Source organism: Drosophila biarmipes, chromosome X (genome assembly GCF_025231255.1).
Source record: "Drosophila biarmipes strain raj3 chromosome X, RU_DBia_V1.1, whole genome shotgun sequence".
Taxonomy (NCBI): Eukaryota; Metazoa; Arthropoda; class Insecta; order Diptera; family Drosophilidae; genus Drosophila; species Drosophila biarmipes.
In genome coordinates this window covers 1,790,380-1,815,915 of record NC_066611.1, presented here as the reverse complement: position 1 = coordinate 1,815,915, position 25,536 = coordinate 1,790,380, and the positions used below count along the sequence as shown (strand labels likewise).

General features: G+C 41.8%; 4 protein-coding genes across 9 annotated transcripts; 2 read left to right on the top strand and 2 right to left on the bottom strand.

Annotated features, from left to right (window-relative positions):
• Positions 1–558: 558 nt before the first annotated feature.
• LOC108028892 (uncharacterized protein C18orf19 homolog A) lies at positions 559–3,151 on the bottom strand. The gene is made up of 3 exons (XM_044093725.2): positions 2,457–3,151; positions 2,257–2,402; positions 559–1,321 (listed from the first exon to the last, which is right to left on the bottom strand). Exons 1-3 carry the CDS (start codon positions 2,879–2,881, stop codon positions 1,170–1,172), a joined length of 723 nt encoding a protein of 240 aa, XP_043949660.1. The 5' UTR covers positions 2,882–3,151; the 3' UTR covers positions 559–1,169.
• A 507-nt stretch (positions 3,152–3,658) lies between these two features.
• LOC108028886 (tRNA methyltransferase 10 homolog A) lies at positions 3,659–5,592 on the top strand. The gene is made up of 2 exons (XM_017100902.3): positions 3,659–4,752; positions 5,337–5,592. The coding sequence occupies exons 1-2, from the start codon at positions 4,020–4,022 to the stop codon at positions 5,576–5,578; spliced, it is 975 nt and encodes a 324-aa protein (XP_016956391.1). The 5' UTR covers positions 3,659–4,019; the 3' UTR covers positions 5,579–5,592.
• A 4-nt stretch (positions 5,593–5,596) lies between these two features.
• On the bottom strand, positions 5,597–15,746 carry LOC108028885 (uncharacterized). Of its 3 annotated transcripts, none has more exons than XM_017100901.3 (4): positions 15,599–15,746; positions 14,221–14,616; positions 9,190–9,494; positions 5,597–7,250 (listed from the first exon to the last, which is right to left on the bottom strand). In XM_017100901.3, the coding sequence occupies exons 2-4, from the start codon at positions 14,301–14,303 to the stop codon at positions 6,523–6,525; spliced, it is 1,116 nt and encodes a 371-aa protein (XP_016956390.1). In that variant the 5' UTR covers positions 14,304–14,616; positions 15,599–15,746; the 3' UTR covers positions 5,597–6,522. The 3 variants fall into 3 exon arrangements, with proteins under 3 accessions (XP_016956390.1, XP_016956389.1, XP_043948961.1); XM_017100900.3 differs by having other exon boundaries at positions 15,414–15,713; XM_044093026.2 differs by having other exon boundaries at positions 15,508–15,713.
• A 1,504-nt stretch (positions 15,747–17,250) lies between these two features.
• LOC108028891 (uncharacterized) lies at positions 17,251–22,426 on the top strand. 4 transcript variants are annotated; one of them, XM_044093418.2, is made up of 5 exons: positions 17,252–17,627; positions 17,716–17,896; positions 17,961–19,376; positions 20,687–20,920; positions 22,105–22,426. In XM_044093418.2, exons 1-5 carry the CDS (start codon positions 17,614–17,616, stop codon positions 22,225–22,227), a joined length of 1,968 nt encoding a protein of 655 aa, XP_043949353.1. In that variant the 5' UTR covers positions 17,252–17,613; the 3' UTR covers positions 22,228–22,426. The 4 variants fall into 4 exon arrangements, with proteins under 4 accessions (XP_016956399.1, XP_043949353.1, XP_016956400.1 ...); XM_017100909.3 differs by having other exon boundaries at positions 17,253–17,627; positions 17,713–17,896; XM_017100910.3 differs by lacking the exon at positions 22,105–22,426 and having other exon boundaries at positions 17,251–17,627; positions 17,713–17,896; positions 20,519–20,824.
• Positions 22,427–25,536: the final 3,110 nt, after the last annotated feature.

Sequence of the window (25,536 nt, the reverse complement as noted above, 5' to 3'; positions counted from 1 at the left end):
AACAACGTCTTATTTACAAATCGCTCCTTGGCAATCCGAGGTTTGCATACTCCTGCAGCTAATACCTTGTCATACAAATAAAATGGAAGTTATGGCAAAGAAGATTACTCTACGGTTAAAGAGAATACAAGAAAAACATCGAAGCTATCCTAATGCTTTCGCTTGAATTGACCCAACGGCAGCTGTATAATATAGTTTAAAATTGTATTTCGGGGAGTAAAAACAGCATTAAAAACAACGAAGCAGTTATTTTTTAAAATTATTTTCTAAATCATTTTTGTATTTTTGTACTCTAGGGTAAAGGAGAATGTTTGCAGAACATCGAAGCTAACCTAATACTTTCTACTTCTTCCTTCTAACGATCGCACGGACATGGCTAGAGGACTCGGCTTTTCACGCCGATTAAGAATGTTCCTTTTGGGGTCCCTTCCTTTACTGAGTTGCAATCTTTGCAGGCAATAGTGGCATTTAGGTAACGAAAAATTGCTGTTTTCCTTGAAAATATTTAAGCCCTCAACGTGGATTTAAATATATAAATAAATAACAACGCGAAATTGATAATAAGTATGTCAACAATTTGCACCCCCGCTAGGGCGACTCCAGTCACGCCCTTGAACTGGGGTGCCAGCTTCATTTTATTTGTATTTAAATTTAATAAAAGTTAAAGTATGCTTTGCGACAATTTTCTCAAATTTAAAAAATATATCTTTAAACGACTACTTCGCAACTTCACGTCCTGCGGATCTGTGTTTTGGGTATTGGGTATGTTTTGATTTTTATTGACGACGTCCAGCGGCTTAGTAACTGCAACATAAACTGGGTAAATTACTCATACAACTCCAAGGGTGTATCTTAATCGGAATTCGGGGGTGGGGATGTGGCCTATCTGCATGTGTGACTCAGTGCGGAGGGAGCTGTTTTTGTGACCGGCTGTGATCCCGGACAAGAGTTAGGTTTTTTGAGCACCAGTGCCAGCAAAAGCGACGACAGTTTAACAAAAAAGACAACAGGTCAACTGCACGCTGTTTGCTGTCAGCCGGTCGCTGCTGATCGCCGATCCCCTGGGGAAGTGACAATGGCAGCAGCAGTGGCGATGGTTTTGGGTCTTGCGGCTGTGGCAACGGCAACGACTCCACCGAGGTGGTGGCGTCCTCGCCTGTGGCCGAGGATCATTTGCTCTCGTCCTTCTCAGCCTTGTCCGCCTTGGCGCTGGCCCGAGTGGCCTTTTTGTTCTCGTACATCTTTATCAGCTCGCTCTTGGTGGGCATGGGCTTGATGTAGCCGTGTTGCACCAGGTACTTAATGGACACTGTGGTGCAGCCTGCAATGGGATTGAAACAGTCATATTAGGCTTTTGAATTGAAATAAAATGTTGGGGAATGTTTAGAATTATAGTTAGTTTATTGATTTTTGATGGAAGTACTGTTCACTTAGAAAACGCTTCTACACTTGACTTCTGAATATAGAAAGCTTGAAAGGTTTTCATATTTTTAATAATGTTTTTGGATAAATATCAAAAATACTATTTCTTTGTGATATTTTTATACCCTTTACTCGTAAGGTAAAGGGGTGTATTAGATTTGTCGCACAGTATGCAACAGGTTGAAGGAATCATTTTCGAACATACCCTTTTACTTTTACGAGTAAAGGGTATAAATGAACAATTTTGTTTGTTTTTGATATTTATCCAAACACTATATTTAAGTTTACTACTTTTAGTAGTCAAATGTGGAAGCGTTTTCTAAATGAACATTACTTCCATCAAAAATCGACTTGGCTAGTGGTGCTGATCGAGAATATTCCTATTTTATGGGGTTGGAAGTTCTTTTTTCTACACGTTACGGCCTTTCCCCGATTACAATGTAGCCTCTACTCTTTGATTATTGGGAATAGAAAGTTAAAATTACATAGAGTAGATAGGGGTAAGGTAAAGCAAATAATTTTAGTCAATTTGAGCATTAAACAATTTTGACTAAACAGGTTTAAATATAATATATATATATTGAATACATTATTTTAACTTTGTAATATGAAGTATATATTACAGAAATCAAATAGGCTCCCGCTAATACTGCAAGTATTTACTGCAGACCGTAAAGACTTTTGGAGCCCTATTCAGCATGGAGGATTTTAAATTATTGTTTCACCATTTGTTGATGGTTTTGTAAAGGCAAATACTTCAACAAATCCAGCTTCTAATAATCCATATTTTACATATAGGAGGAACTACCCGTGAAGAAAAGAAAAGGACCTTACCCAGAGTGAGGGCGTAGCGCAGGGGTGTGGCCACTTTGTAGCAGAGATAGGCGATGGCATAGTGACCCATGTCCGAGCCCTGCACCTTCTCAATGATGGTCTCACTCAGGTGTACGTACTGCAGCAGAGCGGGCACGTCAACGCCACTGCAAAGAAAAGGCATTTTTATCGAGTGTTGGTTGAGCTTAGCTGATGCCCACCTCTTGGACAGGTAGTAGAAGCCTCCGAACCAGCCCACCGACGTGAGCACGTGCACCGGGATGAGCACGTACCAGTACTGCTTGTACATGTGCTTGAACTTGGCGAAGAGACCCATGTTGGCCGCCTCGCCGAAAAGATCACTGGACGAGGTGCTAGTGGCTGCCTTCTCATCCTTGTCGCCTGTGCCGGAACTGTTGACTGCGGGAGGTGAAGGAGCCGTCGCCGCATGGTTGGCGGACTTGTGGTTGAAGCGGATGCTGGCGGCGGGCAGGATCGGGTTCCGGCAATTCGCCATTGGCCAGGAGTCGCTGGCCGGACTCGGTGTTCTGGCCATCGCCGTCACGCACCTGGGGTGGGCGCCACTGAATAGACGCAAGGAGCAGGCGAAAAGGCGCTGCCGTGAGAGCAGGGCCACCGTTGCCATGGTTGACGAGAGATCGACCTGTCCCCTCCAGAAATCTGAACTTGGGCGGCGTTATGCGCGAGTCTGCAGCTGGCTGCCGGAACGGATCCGAACACACCGGTCGATTCCGATTCGCTTGCTTCGTCGGCCGATCCTTCTAGACGCACGTACTTACGCAGCGAAGCCTCAGCACAGCAGCCCGACTCTTAATTCTTAAATAAGTAGGACTAGTTGGATTTCATATATGTTAACGCAATTTCACCTGGCCTGCTACGTTATCGGGCTATCGGGGCTCTGTCGAAGAAGCACTGACTGTTAAGTAACAGGGGTGGCGCGAGGAGCCGGTTGGAGCGAAATAGAATTTCACACCGCGGCTTCACTTAAAAATCACAATTTATATTTGTATGCATAAGTTTTGAAATTTAGAGCCCTGACCATTAATTAGCTCCATACTTCAGTGGCTGTTTCTTAGGAATACAAATGATAGATAGAGAAGGGGGACGTCGCTACAACTCCCCCTAGCCGAAAGTGGGACCTCTAAGGGCTTTTCAGAATTTTATATTAATTATTTACAATATTCATACAGCATTGGAAATGCTTCTTGTCAAGTCGCACAATACTGGCCGATTCTACAACCATTGTACTGGTGTGTTCTTCCTGCGTCGTTTTTACGTAGTTTTCTGCATTTCCTTTATCTTTTATTTCAAAAATCAATATAAAGTATTTATATTTTTTACCAGCATTACTCGACAAGTCGATCTAGTCACGCCCGCCTGTCTGTCCGTCCGTATAAACCTTGAAATATTGAAATTTTAAATGAGATTTTGTTTTGATACTCAATGTCTGCGTTCTACAAAACAGCACGATGGAGTATTAACCATTGTTCAAGTTTGTTCTGCTGATACATACGACGTCCAAACAAAACGTTCTACCTGTAAAGCTCAGTTATGAATTTCAAATGTTTGTTAAATTTGTGGAAACACCTGCTGAGTATTTTTCACTGTATAACTTTAGGCGACGGTGTGCAAGGGGTATAACACGGTGCTGTTAATGCTTAACGCCGTGCTGTTAGGAGCAACACGCTAAAAACACTGTAAAATTCAGTCAGCTGTTCGAGATGAATATTAGATGTTCTAACTGAATTTCAATTGCTAAGCCCATGGATACGGCGGAACAGGAACTGGACGTGGTGCCACCGGCGGTGCTGAGCCTGAGCAATTGCCCGGGAACCACGCCCGGCAAGCCGCAGAGCAAGAACCAGCTGAAAAAGCAGCGCAAACTGGCAGAGTTCGCAGACCTCCGGAAGCTGCGGCGAGAACGTGAGCGGGAGAAAAAAAAGCAGAAGCGTCGGGAGGCCAAGGAGCAGGGCCTGCCCGTCCGGGTAGGTCCTTCCCGCAAGGAGCTCAAGAAGCGCCAAGCAGCCGAAGGTCAGCCTGGACTCTGCGTTGCCATCGACCTGGACTACGACGACCTGATGCAGGAGCGGGACATCTCCAAGTGCGTCAAGCAGTGTCTCCGGATTTATACTATTAATCGCCGCAGTGCGCAGCCAGGCAAGTTGCACTTCACGGGCATACGTCGCGACGGACACATCCACAGTTCGTTCAAGAAAAACGATGGCTGGGAGAACTGGCACGTGGAGTACCACTTCGATCGCAGACACACCGATGTCTTCGACACCAGCAAACTAGTATATCTCACCTGCGAGTCAGATCAAGTCCTCGACAAGCTGCAGTCCGACTGCACATACGTCATCGGCGGACTAGTGGACCACAATCACTTCAAGGGCCTGTGCCATTCGAGGGCGACGGAGGCGGGCCTGGCCACTGCCCGCCTGCCGCTCAGCGAGCACGTCGACATGAAGACGAGGGCCGTGCTTAGTACATACCACGGTGAGTGGCAAGACCTTAATCCCTGCTATTTCTGCAACGCAGTAAAAAAAACATTTTCGACTACCTTGACGAGTCGGTCTAGCCGTGTTCGTCCGTCCGTCTGTCAGTTTGTTGAACCTTGTTCAATTCTATCGCAATGCCCAGTGGTCTTCATCTGTTACAGTTTATGTTCGGAGGAACAGGCCGAATAAGGCATATACACACATGGTTATCATGGAAAGGAATAAGAAATAGAGAAACAACCTTTAAATAAAATAAAAGCGTCGGTGTTTTTAGACATTTTCCACTCTTAAGAATATTAATATATAATAATAATATAATTACTAAAAATCGGACGACTCTAACAAGTAAACGGTCAGAGAAATAATGAAATATTTTTTTGTAATATCATTGAAGCTAATATCTCATTAAAAATCGAATGCGTTGTTACTAACGTTGATTATTTCTTATAACAGCAAGGGTAAACAAACTTCGGCTTGCCGAAGTTAACTTCTTTTCATGTTTTATTTTAAAATTTTAAATTTTAGTGATAATTTTTAAAGCCCCAAACTAACGTAACGTATAATATACTATATTTATTTCAGTCTTCGAGTTGCTGATTAAGGTGGCTGCTGGCCAGGATTGGACCTCGGCTATTCTGGACACGATTCCCTTGCGAAAGGGAGCGAAGGCGAAAACCACCAACGGCAAGGAGGTGCCGGAGGAACAGGCTCTGGACCAGGAACAAAAGCTGGAGCAGACGGAGGAAAGGCCGGAAGATGAGCTGAAGAACACATCCATAGCCGCCATCGAACCAGAAACAAAATTAGACTCTTTTGACAGTTGACAACAGTCAAGATCGCAATTCGAGGTCTTTTTGATTTTTATTTCAGTTTCTTTTGTTTTTACAAAATCACAATTACTTTTGTTTAGCAAACTAAACTATAACTTAAAATACATAGTGCAAATAATAACAAAAATACAAAAAAAAAGTGTGTTACTGGTTTTCATGTTTCAGTTGTTTTCTTCAATGTACAATGATAGCCAGGGACAGAAATCGCTGGAGAAACGACAATGTCTTACATTTTTTCATTATTATGTTGTTACGATTTGTGCACGTTTAATGTCGAATGGGTGTTCAAAGATAACACTGGACTATATTTTTGCTTCGTTTGATTACATAATTTGTCATTATTTGGTTTTTAAATTGCTGTTTTCAGTTTTGATTGGATTCAGATTAGGAATCTCTCCCTCACAGCGACATCAATATAACCCGACATAGACAAGGGTGCCACAGAAACCACCATAGCGCTAAGTGTAAAATTTGTACTCCAGCACATAAGGAACTCAGCCCCATTCGGCGCTCCTCGGTTGCTGTGGCACCCCTGGTAGGCGGTTGGAACTGTGGTATGTACATTTTGCAAGCTGTCGCTGTTGTTTCGGTTTGTGGTAAGTAGATAAGCACAACAGGACTAATAGGTAAAATAGGAATAAGCCTAGGGTTATATAAATAAACATGTACAAAGCCATCGAAAAATAGAACGTTTGGCTTAACTTTAGGGTAGTTTTGGATATTTCATTTAGTATACATCTAAATATAGCACTAGTCTATAGCAAAATGTATTACTGATCTCCACCAGGGAAAGTATAACCGTTCAAACCGTCCGCTTGTCTGCTTTTTAAACTTGTCTTGTCTGTCGATTTTGAGTTCCGTGTGTGTATGCATATGTAAATTAAGATAATAGCTTTATAATACGACGCATCGGACCAATCTTCGATTCGGTCCAATCCTTACTTGAAGTCGTCCGTTTCGAGTATCTCAAAGTCGCTCTCGTCCGAAGAATCCAAGGCGGTGACCATGCGCTGTTGCTCGCGGTTTCGACTCGCATCGGTTACATCCCCGTCGGAGCTGGCTGCGGCAGCACCACCTGAGCCCCACTGCACCAGGCCAGAGACGAGGTTGGGAAGAAGCTTTCCGCTGTTCGCCAAAAGCGCCTGAGCCTGGGTTTTGACGGCCAGGGCCATTAGCTCGCCAGCGGGATCGGGTCCAGCGGTTATTTGGCGCAATTGAGGGTTCCCGCTGGCATCCACGGAGGTGTGGTCAGGGAACTGCAGCCCCTTGGACAGACTCTCCTCGGATGAGGAGGACGTGGTGGACAGCGAAGAATCGCGCTTGAAATGGCCCTTTCGGAAGTTCATATCCTCGTTCTCCTTGGCTATGTGCGGTTGCTGCTGCTGGTTCTCCTGCCTTTTGGCCGCCAGCAGGGCCAGATCATCATCTTCGTCGGTGGAGTGCTCGTCGATCTCGGGTATCACGTCCGGAATCAGCAGCTCGGAAGGTATGTCGTCGCTGCGCTCGTCATCCTCCTCATCATTTGCTTCGGTGGGCGAACTGATGGTGGCCACATCGCTGGCTCGCTCCAGCACAAAAAGATTCGACTCGTTCACATCCGGCAGGAACTCGTCTTCCGCCTCGGCCTCCAAATTGTTGTAGTTAAGCTTCTCTGTCCATTGGAAGTCTGAAACAAGGGAGTTTCGCATTATTTTCAATGAGATAAGGTTTCGCAGTGGAGGTTAAGTTTTTCCCCCTTACAAACACCTGTGAAGATAAGCTAAAGCCTGTCTGACGCCCACATTTTTAAAGATTTTCTTTTACTGACTCAAATGCTAAAAATCATACCAGTCGCATTGTTGTTAAAAAAGTTGTGACCAACTAGGCTAAACTAGTTTTATCCTGCACTTTTAAATTCTGATATCGTAAAAAGAGCTGTACCCCAAGTTACAATAGAATATTATTAAAAACCACTAAGGTAATACATTTTAAAAAATAAATAAATAATTCTTAGCGCTGATATTTGACAGCTGATTTTGGACTGTAAGAAGAGTGCTTCTTAAATGGGAGGTATAAGGTATAAGATATTAGCCAAAAGAGATAAGGCGTGAGACTGTTGATTTGATTGATTGATTTGATTTGTTGGCACAATTCGTCTATGAGCATCACATCAAATGAATTGGCGGGTATAAATTCCTCTAACCCCAGACTTTTGCCAGTAGAAACAGAGGCGCTCCAACGCGAGATACAGATACCAAGACTAACGCATCAGTAGGCGATTTTTTGTGTACAAAATCTTGTCAATTATAACACCTAACGATGTCATCCCGGGGTACAGAGTGACAGAATTTAACGTTGTTGGGCGAGGACCCTAGCTCAAAGAAGGGTCGTTAACAGTGTGACCAACGTAACCAGCGGCGCCTAGATCAGCACTGACACAACTAAGAGTGTTAAGTGACTTCTAGGAGTGAAAACGATCGTCCGCTTATTGCATTCGGATCACAGAAATGACTTCCGTGGAAAAAAGAGGGACTTTGACGACACATCTCGAAAGAAAGTTTCCTCGGCACGATTTCTGTTCTTGTAAAATGTGTTATATCGTTTGTCTACCATCCAGAGGTGACCAAAAAGTGATTTAACGATTTTTGTAGTTGTAATATGTGTTCTATAGTGAATCTTCCAGAAGTTATTGCGAAGATTATTCTGACGATATGCGATAGTTCTCTGGGTAGTTGCTTGTAGTGACTAAAAACTACCTACAGAGGGACTACTATTACGTGTTACTTTGACTTAAACTTAAACATAATTTTGCGATTGGTAGGATTGTTGCCATTTAGAGAGGTATAAATCAATAACATCTGTGTCAACTAACACAGACAGAATCTTGCGCTGCGTTGAACTCCTAGAATCTATATGATCCGGAAATAGTTTCCGCGGTCTCTGAGAGTTACACATAGATCCACCGGGCTAGTTATAAAGATCGATAATATATATTTAATGTTCGCAAACATATCGACTTTTACCTGCTTAATGTTAGTTAATCTAAAGTAATAGGTATTTTTTATAAAAGCTGGTTTCATGGATGGAAGAGTCCAAAATGCTGTTTTAAAAAAAATTTAACAAAAGTATTCTTTGGTGCAATAGTATAATTATAAACATAAAAAGACAATATTTCTATGAACTCACTTGTCAATGCCATTACGTTTTTATGAATTTTAAAACTTTTACTCCATGTTGTTATACCTCCGCTACATAAATACGATTACTTAATCAATGTTTCTTTGATAAAATCTCCTTTGAGCCGTCTATATATTATCATTTGTTCAAATCGAAACCTGATACATTTTCTTGACTTTTTTATTTCCGTGGGCAAAAGGCAATGTTAAATCTTTTTTCGTTTTTCGATGCACTACGCACTACTTCCACCCGACCAAACTGTTCCCAAGGAATCCTATTTTAGCCTTATGCGTCGTTTGCGTTAGGAAATTCGTCTAAAGAGACCAGAATCATGGGCAACAACAAGAACTCTTGCTTTCTGCATCACGAACATGCACCCAAACACAAGACATCTCCCTGGCTTGTGTAGAAATCTTGATGTCCCCTCTGGAGGCTCCCTGACCACTCACCCTTGTGCTCGATCTTCAGCAGCTTGAAGTTGTACTTGGTGGAGACCAGGGCGGAGACCACTAGGATGGTCAGGACCAGCGTGGAGCCGGAGATGAGGTGGCCGAACACCGCGAGGGTGCCCAGGCAGCTGCTGCTGGCCAAGCAGAACATACTGGGGCTGCTGTGGCGCCAGGCGTTAATCCTCTGCAGCCAGCTGTTGATCTTGCCGCGCAGCTCCTCCGTGGGCACAATCCGGAAGCTGCAGCGTGTCCAGTAGATCCAATAGGCCAATAATCCCAGGAACAGCACGCCCAGCGGTCGGACCCTGGAATGGTACGTGGCGGAGGTATATTTCAGTGGGTTTATTTATAGCTGGCGGTGAAATGCAGCCGAGCTGCAGGGGACAAGTGCTCGATGGCTACTGCGAGAGACAGCCTCGAGTCTCGATGATGTTATGATGTTATGTTTAGGGCAATACTTAATAACCGCAGAGTGGTAAAACATGTTCTAGCAGGAAGCTTGAAGCTTGCCTAAAACTTCTCCCCAACCAAAAAGCTGGTCAAACCTGGTTGAATGAACGAGTGTATTTTTGGACTCTTAATTATGTTAAACGCCAGAATGTTTCTACAGTGCGTCACAAGGTGATATGGCTGGCATGTGATATTATACGATATATAAATGATTTCTTTTCAGGTGATACAAATTGCTTTTGTTAATTTTGTTATTAAAATAATAATAAGGACTTATTTAAACGTATATTAATCGGGGTACGTTCCCCAATAAAAGAATGCTAAACAATATTGAGAAACAAATATGTGGTCTAAAATTGACCCCAAATCCATATTAAAAGAAGGAAAAAACCCTATTTTCGGCGTTAGATTGGGCGTGATATCAATGGATAGGTATTTACGAAACCAATTTATTTTTTAAAAACAGAACTTTTGGAGCCGCAAACTTGCGCTTTATGATTTTTCAATGTTTTCCCTGCACTTAAACTGTATGTGCCACAGTTTTGGGCGATTCTCTATCTTTTAAGTTATTTTAGATTTTTTATTTTAAGATTTTTTGAAGTCTGTGAGCGTCAGAGTGGGCGTGGAATCTATTCGATTCGAATCTGTAACATACTTTTCCCCAGGTATTACATAAAGGGGCGCTATAGTTGAGTGCCTCGACTACCATATACCCTAACCCAGCTCACCAATTTTACTTGGTCCTTTCTGGCTCGCCAACAAATACTTTAGAGTGGTGCACTGGGAAGCACCATACTAGCGCTGCTTTACTCCAAGAGTCATGGGTATAAAAACACAAACATAATCTAAAGAAGTGGATTATTTGGGTAATTCACAATTCACAAAAAAGGTGTAACCTCGCAATTGGCTTGTCGAAAAAAATATAAAATATAAAAACAAACTAAGCTCAAGATTGGGCAAATAATAAATCAATAATAATACAAGTCAGGCGTAGAGTAAAATGAAGAAAGGGTTCCTCATGAAGTTTGTTACAGGTAAAAGGAATCGTTTCCGACCTAGTAAGATATATATACTGTCTGTCCGTATGAACTTTGAAGGCTTAAATGTTGTGATAAGGCATTTCGATTTTATGGCTTCCTGAGCAGCTTTCACCGCCACTTAAACGCCTAGAAACGCATATATCGCGAAATCTGTCTGTCTGGTACCAACATTTTTAAAAATATTTTGTAAAAGTGTTATCCTTGTGATCATATACCCATATATGTGCCACAAGTTAAGAAATTAACGCTAGGGAGTCTAGTGTGCAATCCCAGGATCTCCATCAATCTTGCACTCATCCTAGCTGAGTTGCGGGTAACTGAGAGTCGCTGGCATCGACGCTGACACTCCTGTTTTTCAAAGTTAATTTCATAAAATATAGTGAATTTTTTAAAATAATTTTTGTTTTATTTTTCAAAATGCCGGTTTTATGGAGTATGTGCGGCTTTGTAATTCTTGTCCGAAATTAAAAAACAAAAAATATTTCCCTTTTTTATAGGTCTATCTTCTATTTGAACATTAAACCCTCGAAAGAAATGATGGCAAAAAACTAAATGGGGTTTTGGTAGTGGTAGCTCTTAGCAATTTCGGCCGATTCCCTCGTTTACCTTAATGATTAAACTTTTGGCAAGAGTGTACAATAAAGGTACAAGGTTAGGGAAAGAATTTATAATAAATTAAACTATTTTTTAAAGCAAATTGTTGGTCAAAGCTGTTGCTTCATGTACATCCTCCCTTGCTTTAGCTGCAAGGCTATTTTGTCTGTTGAATTTAATATTTTAAAAATACCCTTGCTTTTACTGTGTACAATGTAAATGTGCACAAGTCAGCGGCTGCTCGTCTATATAATTTAATTCCTTTTTGGTCAGTTGCGCCACTCAGAACGCTTTAATGGATGGAGAGGGTGTGGTCGGTGTGCATGGCATGGAGTGATATTTTTATGTGCGAATGAGTATTTATGTACAGCAGAAACAAAGGTGTAAGCAGGCACAGACTACATGTGGGGTTAAGTTAATAGTACTAATAACCTAGTCCAAAATAAACTAATGGAAATTATCAATTCCACATGTATTTCCTATTATTCCACTAATTTAATTACTAAATATTCATTATCAATGTATTCTTTTGTATCTCAATCTTACTTCCAAATCTATTCTATCAATATTAAAACCATGAATAAAAGTACATTTTGTGCAATGGTTATGTTGTTGCTAACGCAACCGGAAACAAATATGGCTTTTTCAAATGATTTTTGATAAAACAAAGAGACATTTTTTATTAAAAGCCTATGGTATGATCAATTTATTTATTTATATCTCCGGTATTGTTCAACCTCGTGTGCTTTCGTTTGGGCATGTGCATGCCCCTAGGTTTGAATCAGTGCGCTTTTACATATGTGGAACATTCTGCATGCGTGCGGAAATATATTCCCAAAATAAAACACATGAACCAGCTTTCAGCTCGAAATCGGCCATGCGACGTGGTTTGTTCCCTCCTACAGCTCCACAACTTGACTTCTGTCACGGGCTCTGCGGTTTTACATATTATATTTTCATTGCATCGGCTGCTTTCTTTTTGGTAACATCAGATGCGCTCGCCCCAATTGCAAATGTGTATATTACGTACGCAAAGCATTTATGAAGTCTGTTTTTTATACAAATTAGTATACTTATATTCATTTTAGTCAGAAGTTTGCAACGCAGTGGAACACATGAAGTATATATATTCTTGATCAGCATCTATAGACGAGTCGATCTAGCCGTGTCCGTCAAGTCAAGTGTCTAGTTTTTTGTGAAATTCCAATTTTTAAATTTTTTAGGACTTTAAAGTGGAAAACACAATTTTTTTTTGAAAAATCGGCTTCTTTGTCATTGTGAAATCAAAATTATGAACAAAAAAAAACTCGACAGCGATATATCTTGTAAAATATGTACAATAGTGTTTCAATTTTCAAAGGGATCGGGTTTTAGTTTTGAAGTTTTAATGCGATGCCCATTTAAAAACGAAAATCCTGCAGATGCTTCAATTTTTGACATAAAATTCTTCAGATATTATGCCTTTAATTTAAAAAATAAAAGCGAAAACAAAATCCTAGAGTTTCCATAGAAATGATCAAACAAATATTAAAAAAAATAATTCTTTTAATTTTAACTTTGCTGATTTTAACATACTAACTTCTACTCTTGGGAATATTATTTATTTGATATCAGAGAATTTAGAATACAATTTTGAAAATATCGGACGACTATATAATACAGCTGCCGAAGGAACAATCGCATAATTAATTAAAAAATAATACAAAGACCGTTATATTTCATTTTTCAATGCTCCTGCAATTAGTTTATAGTTTTCTAAAAATCTGAAAGCTGTGTACGTACAACGAATTGCAAAGGTATAGAAACTGCGGCTTGCTGAAGCTAGCTTTCTTTAAGGTATTATACATTTTATTCAACATTCGGAAAGATTTATCAACATAATGTGTCAAAAATACACCGGAGCTACAATGAAAAAATGTTTTTCTTTGTTTCCGAATATTTCCATAAAAGCTATAGGATATAGTTATCCGAACCACTCCTTCCCCCTGCCCGCCATAGAAGTAAAACTTCTGGGAACGTTTCAACCCTATAGCTTTAAAACTGAGAGCGTAGAAACAGACGGACGGACACAAGGACAGACGGATATATCTTGGGATGCTGATAAAGAATATACAGTGCTAGGCAAAAGTGAGTTAAAGTTTGCTAATTGAGACTTTTGCCGCTTAAAAAGGTCTTTATCAGTGCGATGGAACTCGACAACCTTACAAACATACCAACAAAACAAAAACATTATTTATTTGGCACCCATTTTGAACAAGAATACGAGGCTCAATTTGCTACAAAAAACACGAAAGAAAGTTAGAACTACCAGACGAAGTTGTTTATCATTGCAGTTAAAAGATACGGAAAATGCAAATGAAGAAGTTATGCATTTTAGGATGTAGCTTAATGGCAGCTTTGCGTCGCTAGGGACAGATCGATTCATGAAGATTTGAAATTAACTTGAGCTGGTCAATAGGGTTTAGAATCTGCAAAGCCTAATCCCAACTTTAATAGTTTCCGAGATCCAGCGCGCATGCGGACAGACGAGTAGTGATAATCCACATAAGAACTTTTGTGTTTATACATGTAAGCATTAATTTGAAATGTAACATTTTGATACAAAGTGTGTGATTATTTTTTGTTCGAAGATTGGAAAGCTGCTCCCATGGAAACGACATTGCTAACTTCCCTTCTGGTTATCGTACACTTCGGCAGTGGCTAGGGTGTCCTAATCATTGCGTCGTGTGTTCAGTCGTTTTCTTCTGCGTTTGTAGTTGATTTCAATTTTCAAATGAACCCTTGATAACATTTTTTGCTGATTTTTGGGAGCACAACATTGGGAGGTGGCGGCATAACAAGCACCATGACACGGAAACACTACTGCTACCTGTTACTCCGCGAAAGAGGGGCTTACGCCCAGAGCAGGGAGGGGGCGGGCCTGCTAGTGGGTGGGTTTGGGACGTACCAGGCCATGAGGACGACTGTGACGATGGCAGTGGCTCCGCAGTGGAGCGTGGACCTTGACGGACGGGGCAGGGCTTGGAACATGTTCGATGGACTCGTGTGCTTCGGCGTGTGCTTCCCCTCGCCTCTTGGCTCCCAACCTCGGGCTTCGGGCTTCGGGCTCCGGCTCCGGCTGCCGCAGTGGCGGGCTGTGTTCCGCTGCGCTGTTCCAGCGGACTTCCGCCTCGCTTTCGATTTCCGCTCCTGCAGCAGCGAGACAATCGGTTCACCGTTAGGCCAGGTTCCGTATCAGCTGTGCGCATGGGCGGAGAGGGCACCTCGCTCTCTCCTGCTCTCGCTCTGCTCCTGTGCTTCCGTCCTTTGCTCGCTCCCTTGTGAGGCCTTTGTGGCGCTGCGGCTGTTGGTGGAAGAGGAAACAATGTTCATTAGCCTTGCATGCGATGTTTTTCGGCCACTCGCCGTTTGGCGAATGACTTCGCCGTGCCTTTTCCACTCCCACGAGCTCTCTTGTCTGGCGGATAAAGAACTGAACGCAAGAACACAACTGCGTTGTGCGACTGGAAAATGTGGTCATGTTATTGCGACTTTTCGGACCAGTGGATAGCCATGGCACAGAGCACTACTTATATAACTTATTTTGCAAGCTTATTCGACGGCACTCTTGTTTTGCGTTTGTTTTCCCTGGCGTTGCTCTATCGCTTTGTTTACCGCCTTCCTCACCGGCTGCGTGCGAGGGAGACGGCACCACAGCGTGGGAGGACGGCCCGCGGCGGGGGAGGACAAGGCGCGCGGAGAACCCGAGTTGTAATGTCGAGAGGCAAGCCGGGCAAAACTAACGCCCAGCAGCCACAACTAGCGCCTTAGAACATCGCACAGCGGGCAAAGTTGTTTGGCCTTCGATGTCTTTTTCTATTGCGTCGCAGAATGATGTACAAACAAAAACAATACCACAACCACACAAACGGCGTACGAGCACACACATGCACACCGCACACACACACACGCTGTACATATGTGCGAAACTTGGCGCTTTTGTTTTTATTTCCTACACTGGCGCAGCAGGGCGGGGAGGGGTGGGGGCAATGATGATTTGGTGCTGCACTAAAAAAAGTAAAACCCGACCGGATCTATTTTTGCAGACATTACACTTGTCTCGCACACACACACGCCTGCACGCACTCCTTACACACTTACAACGCAATTCCGAGCAGGAAGATGTGTGGCAAAGAGCCCGAGTGTAGGCCTAGTTTCGAGTTAAAAAACGTTTTTCAACCCGTTTCCCAACTACCTAGTTAGCGAGCGACACACACAACAAACAGTGTAAACAGAAATCGACGAGCAGACACGCATCCAGAGCACAATCTACAAGTTTGGCATACTTCTCGCTGGAGCTGGCGGTGTCCAAAACCAAAACACTTTTGAAACTGAGTTGCCGATTTCTCGACTGCCAAACAAACTCGATCGCGCCACAGAGCAATGATAAAAAATACAGATTCCCTTTAGAGCTGGGAGGCCGCCGATAGTCATCGATTCGACGCGCTCGATATATTTGAGGAAATTTGAAAAGAGTGCCCCAAATATGGTGAGGACTGTCTAGCCAAAAAATACCAACGAAAAGTTATGGGCGTCTGTTGCTGAAAGGACCCAGGGTATTTCTTAAGCTGTTAAAAATTCAACATTAAATTGTAGTAATTAAAGTTCCCTGTTAAATTTTCACTTTTAAGATGTCAGCTATTTGTCAGATTGCCAGGCTGTGCTTACCAAAGATTCGGTGTAATATTAAGAAGAATGCCGAGAATAGGGCAAAAAACTGAACTGTTAGAACAGCTAACAGGCGCATTCCATCAGATATCCATTAATTGCATTTACCTCTTCCTCCGTGTTTTCAAGCGACCAGAGATACCCTCTTACTTTTAGTCGAGAGCAGCGAAAACTCTGGTTTTCAGCAATTCAACAACAGCTGATTAACAGCTGACCATAATTCAGCAATTCAACAGTTTAAGGAATACCCTGGCTATATTTATGGTATAAATAATAACATAATTTGAAAACATCTTTGGACAAAAATTTGCCTCGGTACTAGCTAAATCAAGCAGGATGATAATCCCACGCGCATGTCGTGAAGAATTGGCTGCTGCTCCCCAACAATTATGTTTACTACCGCAAAGCGCGGATTAAAAGATTAAAGCTCACGTTTGGAAAAGGGTTGTGGAAGAAATCGTATGTTCGCTTTGGTCAGGCCCGGTGTTAAGGTTTTTTTTATAACTTAAAAAGTTTAAGTTGAGTAGGAAGGAAATGTCGGTTGTTGTATAACAATAACATTTAAAACAAAACTGCATAAACTGTTGGTAAAATAAAAAAAGGGGTTCGGTCTTTGGCCCACCACTGTGTAAATATATACACATCCCTTTAGCTCCCTTTCGCTAAAGAACGGGTATTTGATAGTCGAGGCACTTAATTATAGAATTCTTCCTTGTTTTGTTATGCATAAGTTAGTTATGTACCTGGCATATGTTTCAAACATATAGGTATTTAAATATTTATTTGTATAAATTAAGCAAACAATTAAAAAGAATAATATTTTATATTATATTATAATACCAAAGTAGCCAAAGACCACGCTGACAAATACCGAAAATGTTGTGGAAAATAAGGGTATTCCATAAATTTCTGCCAGTTGTTCTCAGCTGCTCCATTAAAACTGAGTTTTCAGACATTTCAGTAAAAAATTGGACAACTTCTCACAGCTGCTCGGAAATTAATGAACTCGCTTTACTGCTGAAATTTCAACTCATCAATTTAGCAGCTCAATTTAGCAGCTAGAATGTGGTATGAAAGACATTACAAATATTGATAACTACCCTTCCGAAATAAATAAATGCTGGATCCTAATATTTATCATACTATCGCTAAAATAATTAATAAATTTTAACAGTTTAAAAAATCGTTATTATTTTTGGAGTTTGGTATCAAAATTGTTCGTAGCAATCGGTGTTTCATAACTAGATATAATAATCGGTTATCGATAAATCAAATTGGGGTCGCAATTTTTGTGGGATTTGAATTTTTGTTTGAAAATTAGTGTCGGTTTTGGTGTTGAGGTGGTCCAAGTGGCTTTTGCAAGCTTTTACTTTCGACAACGTTCACGTTTATAACCCAATATTGAATTGAAAGCGTTTCGAAACTTTTTTATTTTGAATACCTTTGCAAAGGTTTCTTGCTTTTTGGCGGGAAGTCGATGGCCCTCGCAGTGCTATCGTTATTTATCATCTCTAATAGAAACAACCAATTAGAACATTGAACGAAAATTTAAACAAAACAAAAATTAGTAGCATAGCAGTCTTTTGAGCACACATTTCGATTTTCCCAACAAAATTCCCCGTAGCTAACACCGATGGATGCCACTTGGTAAGTGTGTTATTCGCGTTTCTTGCGTGGTTTTATAGCTTGTAATTACTTTTACTGCCTAATGTAATGCAAATCCCTCTTTCAGTAGGGCTATGGAGCAGCTACTGGCGGCCGTAGAGCTAAGCCGGAGCCAAAATGAGGACACTACGCCCACGGCCAGCACCACCATATCGATCTGGAGCGACCCTTCCGAGGGCAGTGCCCCTGGTTGCGCGGACCCCGCCTCCTTCCGGTTTCGGCTGGATGGACAAGCCATACTACCACCACTGGTGAGTCGGAAACTTGTCCAGGGAGTGGCGCTTACTAAGGCGTAACCCACTCTTTATGTTCCAGATCACTAGTGCCAAGAGGCGCGAGGTGCAGCTTGCCCGCCAGATGGCTTTGAAGTTGGAGGAACGCTACCGCCTGGCCAGACACTCGGCGGGATCCGACATGGCCGGTCGGCGGAGCCTGCCCCAGCTGAAGCAGACGGAGACTTTCATCTACGACAGCACTCGAAGCCAGACACGTCCTCAGACTCTTGTCCTTGACACTCAGCTGCCCACCATACAGGTTGATCCTCCCACGCCCCAGCCGCCGCTGGAGCCAGTGGAGAACTTGTCCCCCAGGCGGCACAATCGAATTACCGAACGCATCCTGCAGTTTGAACAGTCGGGACTGGGTAAACTTTTACCCAAAGTTCAGGACAAGAGGATCCTGCGCTCTAGTACCAGTCCTTCGATAGTTGAGTGCAATGAAAAGGAGGTAAAGAAAACGGAGTTAGGGTCCTTACAGCCAGGTCCAGCTAGTTTTCAGCGCTCACGGAGCTTCACGCTGGAGGAGCCTTCTCAAGTTCTTGTGGAGCATATGCAGCGGGAGGCCCAGGCGGTCAAGCCTAGCCAGAGTTTGGTGAACTTTCAAAAGCAGACCATAGAGTCCCAGGCCAAACGGGTGAATCGCAGTGTCAGGTGTAAGAGCAGCAACACCACAACAAACACTACAACCACCGGTAGCAGCTGCTCCAGGAGAGATCGTGAGGTGGAACGTATAATAGAAAGAGCGTTGGGTGAACATGGCCCTCTGGAAGCTAGCCGGAGAGCAGGAGTGCGCAACTACCTGCGTAGTCACCGGGAGCGGATGAATCAGTTGGTCCTTTACCAGGAAGAGGAGCGTCGTCGCATGCAGACGCAATTTGATCAACAGCAGCGCCAACTCATTGAGGAACTGTGTGCTGAAATTGATGTTTCATCGAGCACCGAAAATCCTGATGGTCTAGTCTCGCAGAGTACCAGTACGGGAGACCTGCAATGTGGCCTATCCACCCCTACAATGTCCTCCTTTTCGAATGCCACGCCACGCAGCTTCCAACATCTGGATGATTTTCTCACGATGGAAGACAGCTGCCGGATGGCAGCTCCTTCTTCCGCTCGAAAGAGGTTGTTCAGTCCGAAATTATCTCTGGGCTACGACTCGGAACCGCAGTTGCTAGGGGAGATAAGTACTCCCAGCACACCGCGATCGTTACCACTCAGGAACAGCAGCTTAACCAATAGTAGGCGAAGCGGGCAAGTTGTCAGGAGACGATCGCAAACCGTGGGCAGTCCCAGGAAATCGAACATTGCTGCTGGTCGCGAAGTGATCAAATCACCAGCGAAGGTTGGTAGTGCAGTAGGACGACCAAAGGGCTCCCCCGCAAACGCCAGCTCCACTCCGTCGAAAAGGGGCAACGCCCCAACAAGAAGCAGCTCATCCCCCAAGCAACTGAAGAATGTAAGTGATCCAAACTATTTCGTTTATTACCTTGTTTTCTTTACTGAATGCCGAAGGTTTTTGTTTTCTATTTCGAACACATTTTTTTTATAAATTTACTAAAACTCTTCTCGATATCGATATCGTATGTATGTAAATTAGGGTGGACTTGAATACCATTGCAGAGGGTTTGAAAATTTCAGTCAGAAGTTTTAAATACCTTGAAGAAGACGTTTTTAGAATACGAATCACTAGACGAGTCGGCTAAATCGACTGTCCCTACCCCTTTCTACTCAAACTAGTCTCTGAGTTTTAAAGCTATCCTGATTAAACCTTCCCAAAGCTATTATCTTGAGCCGAATCGGACAACAGTATTGTGTAGCTTCTATAGGAATGTTAAAAAAAAATATTAAAAAAAACAATTTTAGAAAGTTTACCTTTGGTGGTTTTTAAATAAACTAACTTCTGCTCCTGGGAATATCACTTTTTCGATGTTTCAGAATTTCGAAAAATGTAAATAAATAATTACCCATATGGACACAGCTTGTAAATCACTGTAAGTAAAGAAAATTTTATAAAACCAAAAAATTTTCCAGGAATCCTCCTGCGTTAAAAGAGAGAAAGTTTAACATTTAAAATGCGGGTCTCTACCCTCGCGGTTGAATTAGGATGGCAAATCAAGTCACATGTAAATATTTAATTGTAAAAAGTGTAGAAGCTTATTGGCTCGTCTTAAAGATATAACCAAAAAGAAGCATAAAAATAACAATATCTATCTAACATTTGTAATGTTACTTTGGAAGTTACGTCTAACAAAATTAAACAGGCACCGTCCACTAGGGGCTTCGCCAAGAATGTCCTAGAATTCGATCTATTAGACATTAAAAAGGAGCAACGAATATCGAATAGTAATATGTAAAATTTTTTTAATGCCAGATGAAACGAAACAATTTTTAAATATTTGTATGCTATAAGAGAGCATACTAGTACAAAATAAAAACCTTTGGCACAAAAATGTCTTTATTAAAATTCTAACCGAAATTATAAGGACTTCTACTTATAATTCACTAATGTCTATGCACTTGGAGTTTTTGCATGCACTCCTTAACTTTTATGGACACTTTCTGTATGCTATTCTATTATTTTCACTTTCCCAACTCAAGCAGCGCAAGAAGATATAGCAAGTCGGGTGGCTAGATTACCAAGTGCCTTAACAAAGACTGCGAGGAAACCGAGGGACCAAACCTCCAGAACCAATAGCTAACCTATTTACTAACCCATTCAGCAAGTGCCTTCTTCCCCTGTTTAATTTCGAATCTGATCCCCGCCAGAGTCATACGAATCTGGAGCAGGAAGAGCGACAGTGGGCAGCCACGCGTATAAATGCAGCAGTGCGGGGGTTCTTGACCCGCCGGCTCTTTGCCACCGAGCAAGTGCAGCGTATAGTCCAGACCATCAGGGACACCTTGGTCTTCGTGCTCAACCTACATCTTGAAACCTGCGGAAACGGCCTGGAAGCAGAGGAGCCCGCTAATCTGCGCCTTAAGGCGCGACTGCTTCAACAGGTGGGTTGAGGGCCTTAAACTAATAGTCAAAACTGTATTGCATCAGAAGAATATCCATTTGAATGTTTAACTATTAGTTTATCATTTAAATATTAACATCTTGTCACTATGGCCGGCAGTACACGTAGTGGCGAAAGCTCACCAGATGAGTGTGCGAAGGCAACTACTATAAAAAGTCGCAGAAATGAAAATCTGCTTTGATAGTCCGATCGTAACAAGTGAAAGGTATTGCAAAACTAGAAAGATTGATTTGGGAGAAAGAGCAGTAAAAGCGGAAAGGTTAAAAATTACAAAATTGGAGTTTTGGAGGCCGGTTTTGATTTGAATTTGCACCCTAATGGGTGTATTAAGTAGCTTGAGTTAGAAAACATGTGTTCTACGACTTTTGGAAAAACACAGTAGCTCTACGAGAAATCCAAAGTAACAGATTCCCATAAAGGCAATCCGTTCGTATTTTTGACAAATGTGAATCTCCGATTCCGAATCTCCATCCGATAATAGCTGAAGACCTGTGGCTAATCAAACCAAAACTGTTGCTTCTGCGCCTTCCATTTTATATTGTTCCCTTTCATAATTGTTTAAGCTGTCGTAGTGAATGATTCAATTTTCACTGACAAGAAGAAGAACTCAGAGTTGCACCGATAAACATCGCCTAACTATCGCATAAAAGAGTCCGTTAAATTTGGTTGGGGAAATAACTGGGAAATGTTCGGAACGGCAAAACCTTATGGACCATCCGTTCAACGGTGGAGGGATCTCTGTGGAAAAATTCTATAAAACAAGGTTATTTAAAGTTAACCTTTCATAATGCTCAGAGGGTAATTTTCGGAATGTAGGAGTTAGATTTTGTTTTTATTGCGAAGGGAATAATTTTGTTATTAATAAAGGGATTTTCGCGCAGAGAAAGTTTATTTCAGCCCGCTTTAACACACAAATTGCAAGTTGGTTTGGTGACCATGAATTAAGAACTCAAAATGAAATTAAAGTTAAATTATTTTGTCAATACCAACCGACCAAATTGACAATTTAAGTCAGTGAAATCACTGTTATTGGTGTATGCCAATACGAATGCCTCTGGCGCCAGCTGAAGACATTTTTAAAACTGGTGAGCAGAGCAACCAGTAGATGATATCGAGGCCATTTCATTTATTCTTGTTCCACTATTTCTTTGCTTTCCTTAACAGCTCTGCACGGCCAGCCGCACGCTGCATATGATCTTCTTTCAGACCAACACAAAGGAACGCTTGGAGATCATCGCTCGGGATAGAAAGAGGATCAAGACCAAACTCCTCCTCAAACACAGCTGATCAAATTCAAATGTCGTAGTTTTGAAGGCAAGAGGAAATTCTAATCTAAACATTCCTGCCCTGAATAAGTACCTATTTTATTTTTCTACAATCAGCAAAGTTTTAACTTGATATTGAATGAAATATAACAAGTACGGAAAATTTGTAACTTAACTATGAAAAAACAAGATAAAATAAAGGGCAGTTCTCTAGAAATTTATATCTCGTTCGGTCGCACTTTTGCCACTTATTATTTTTCGATTATGCATCGGTTCTTTCCAACATCATATTTATTTACCTTCTTTTTCTTCAACCTTAAGCTTAACTCGCTGGTTGCATTTTCTTAATTTTGTTAAAAATGTTATAAAGAAAAGCTTAGAACAAAATGGTTCTTAATAATTTCTCCTTAAGTTTTCCGTTTGATTAAATGTATTTGATATTCTGACATCATGTTAAACCCCAATCTTCAGGAGAATATGGTCGACGAAGCTAGAATTTTATATTTTTAAAACAAGGGAGAACGCTATGGTCGGGTGCCTCCACTATAAGATATCCGTTACTCAGCTAAAGGGAGCATAGGGGAGAAGTAGATATAAAAGCAAACCGGATTGCAAAGCGCCATCGACCCCCGATTTCGACTCGACTGGTGATGTAATCAAGAATATATATTACTTTATCGGGACGGAGACTATTCCTTCGACCTGTTACAATGTACTTTCGGAATACGATATACTCTCTTACTCTACGAGTTACGTGTACAAAAAACTTAAATTAAACCATGTTGCTTAAGGTAAGCTTTCATTTTTTTGGAGAATAATATGTGGAAGGTAGGAATTTGTTTTCGATAACTGTTTTCTAAATAACCTATTTCACTATTTAATATTGAATTTATAAAAAATACATTTGTGGGGCGAATTTATTTAAGTAAAGGTTGAAGTACTTTTCGGGGCGCTTACAAATTTCGAGTCTTAAAAGTCCGAATTATTTTTCAATACCTATCGCCTTACTTATAAGACATGTGGACAAATTAAATCAGTTCTGCCACACAGTGGTGTCTGTCAATAGGAATGCATCAAGCGCTTTGCAATTGGCGAACAGACTAGCAGATATTTAATAACAGAGGCATTTTTATACCCTTGCAGAGGGTATCATGATTTCAGTCAGAAGTTTGCAACGCAGTGAAGGAGACGTTTCCGACCCCATAAAGTATATATATTCTTGATCAGCGTCGCTAGACGAGTCGATCTAGCCATGTCCGTCTGTCCGTCTGTCCGTCCGTTTCTTCGCAAACTAGTTTCTCAGTTTTAAAGCTATCGGGCAGGTAGTATACAAGTCGGAACCAGCCGGATCGGACAACTATATCTTATAGCTCCCATATGAACTATCGGGGAAAAAATTAAAAAAAATTATATCTTCGGTGTTTTTCAACATACATATAACCTTCTAAACTTGGAAATAACATTTTTTAATAAGTTCTGAATTTCGAATTAAATCAAAATCAAAATCGGGCGACTATATCATATAGCTGTCATAGGAACAATCGGGAAATTAGTGGGAAAATAATATGAAACAATTTTTTACTAAAGTTGATTATTTCTTATAACTGCAAGGGTATACAAACTTGGGCTTGCCGAAGTTAACTTCCTTTCTTGTTGATTTTTACTTTTTTTCATTTTTTTCAAACAGTTGTGCACATTTAACCTGTTTTTCTTTTATACTAATAGTAAAAAGGAACGATTGGAGATCCTCGCTCGGGGTAGATTTGGGATCTGAACTTAACTCTTCCTAATCTGCCGGTTGGAATGCCATATATTAGAAGGGAAGAACAAGGAAATCTTAAGCAATTATTCCTTCCTTATATAAACACCTATTTTATTTTCCTATACTCACCATAATGCTTACAATTATTTTATAAAGTAACCATATTTGACATTAAATTTATTGAGATTATCGAGTCAGAACAGAAGCAAAATTATATTGTGTTTTATTTAAATGTTGGGCAGTTTCACAGAAGTCTTCTTTACCTCGATCACAGCAGGGCCCACTATTAACGCCCACTACTAACGCCCACAAACGACCATAACACTAGAAACCGTCTAGCGCCCACATTTTGAAATGTTTTGTAAACACTTAAATGAGATTGAGCTCTTATTATCAATACGGACGATTCATAAAAGATACAACCAATATGATTATTATTTTGCAAAGTCAATTGAGTTGGACACCATATGCAGGAAATCTGCCGTTTTCACTGATACACCACTAAGCCACTAAGTTGAGGAATACTAAGGGATAAACGCCCAAATTCATCCGAATTTTTATAAATCAAAAATCAAGCCTACCAAATCCAAATGAAAAAACTGTCGTCCATAACTTAACCCATAACTTTGTTTTCCCGCGAAACTGCCAAGCTATTCCGCTGTCGGAAGCAAAGGAGCAGACAGGAATGGGTCAATGGAAAGAACTTTCGTCGCACTACCCGGTCCGAAGAAATCATTCTTGGGCAGAGAGTTTAGCGGATGGGAGCTGGGGCGATGGTCAACATGATAGTCGGGTCCGGTCTTGACTCACCGGTACCGCAATGGAGGCTCTCCAACGCAAGTAGGCGAAGTTTCTGAGTAGAGTTAAGGAATGCAGCAGAGAGTCCCTGTAGCGAGGGAAAACGTAATATGGTGGAATCCTGAACTGAATACCGAGCGACAAGAGATCAGGAAAATGAGGCACAGGCTGCAGGCAGCTCGCCGGAGTGGCAACGACGATGTTGACTTGAAATGCCTCAGGCCATTATAAGAGGCTTCCTCCTGGCAATAAAGGAGCAAAACTGGCGGGACATTGTGGGACGGCACAAGGACGATTCATGGGCGCAAGTTTACCTAATATGTGGAGACCGGAAATAGACAGCCGATCCTGGATGTTTTAGGTCGAACGGCGAGCCACTTACGACATGGCACGACTGCTCAAATGTGCTCCTCCGCAACTGTTCTCCCACCGATCCTTGCAAGGGGTCATGGGGAATCGGCTGGAGGATGTTCTACCGGATGTCTGCGGATGGCAGCCATAATGAGCAAGCCTGCCGTACATCACCAAATGCCGGTACCTTGGCATTTTAGTCGGTGAGCGGCTGAGTTTTCTCTAGCATAGCTCCAAGTCGATTGGGGCTCAGCTCCCATGCTAAGGGGACGATTCTGTGGACTCATGGTCGCCTGTGCCCTCTTCGGTGCCTCGGTCAAGTACAAGACAGTGTCCATGGTGGCACTGCAGGAGATTGCTGGTGCTCCTCCAATGGATTTGGATGCTCACAGGATTGCAGTGAAGTTCAAGCTGAGGAAG

Excerpts from the sequence above, each read along its gene's own strand:
- LOC108028886 (XM_017100902.3), top strand. The coding sequence starts at position 4,020 with ATGGATACGGCGGAACAGGAACTGGACGTGGTGCCACCGGCGGTGCTG. Across the intron at positions 4,753-5,336 it reads CGTGCTTAGTACATACCACG|TCTTCGAGTTGCTGATTAAG; the intron begins GTGAGTGGCAAG and ends TATTTATTTCAG.
- LOC108028885 (XM_017100901.3), bottom strand. The coding sequence starts at position 14,303 with ATGTTCCAAGCCCTGCCCCGTCCGTCAAGGTCCACGCTCCACTGCGGA. Across the intron at positions 9,495-14,220 it reads ACAGTCGTCCTCATGGCCTG|GGTCCGACCGCTGGGCGTGC; the intron begins GTACGTCCCAAA and ends GTACCATTCCAG. Across the intron at positions 7,251-9,189 it reads GCTGAAGATCGAGCACAAGG|ACTTCCAATGGACAGAGAAG; the intron begins GTGAGTGGTCAG and ends CCCTTGTTTCAG.
- LOC108028892 (XM_044093725.2), bottom strand. The coding sequence starts at position 2,881 with ATGGCAACGGTGGCCCTGCTCTCACGGCAGCGCCTTTTCGCCTGCTCC. Across the intron at positions 2,403-2,456 it reads TTCTACTACCTGTCCAAGAG|TGGCGTTGACGTGCCCGCTC; the intron begins GTGGGCATCAGC and ends TTTTCTTTGCAG. Across the intron at positions 1,322-2,256 it reads GCGCTACGCCCTCACTCTGG|GCTGCACCACAGTGTCCATT; the intron begins GTAAGGTCCTTT and ends ATCCCATTGCAG.
- LOC108028891 (XM_017100909.3), top strand. Across the intron at positions 19,377-20,686 it reads CCCCCAAGCAACTGAAGAAT|AGTCATACGAATCTGGAGCA; the intron begins GTAAGTGATCCA and ends GATCCCCGCCAG. Across the intron at positions 20,921-22,104 it reads AGGCGCGACTGCTTCAACAG|CTCTGCACGGCCAGCCGCAC; the intron begins GTGGGTTGAGGG and ends TTTCCTTAACAG.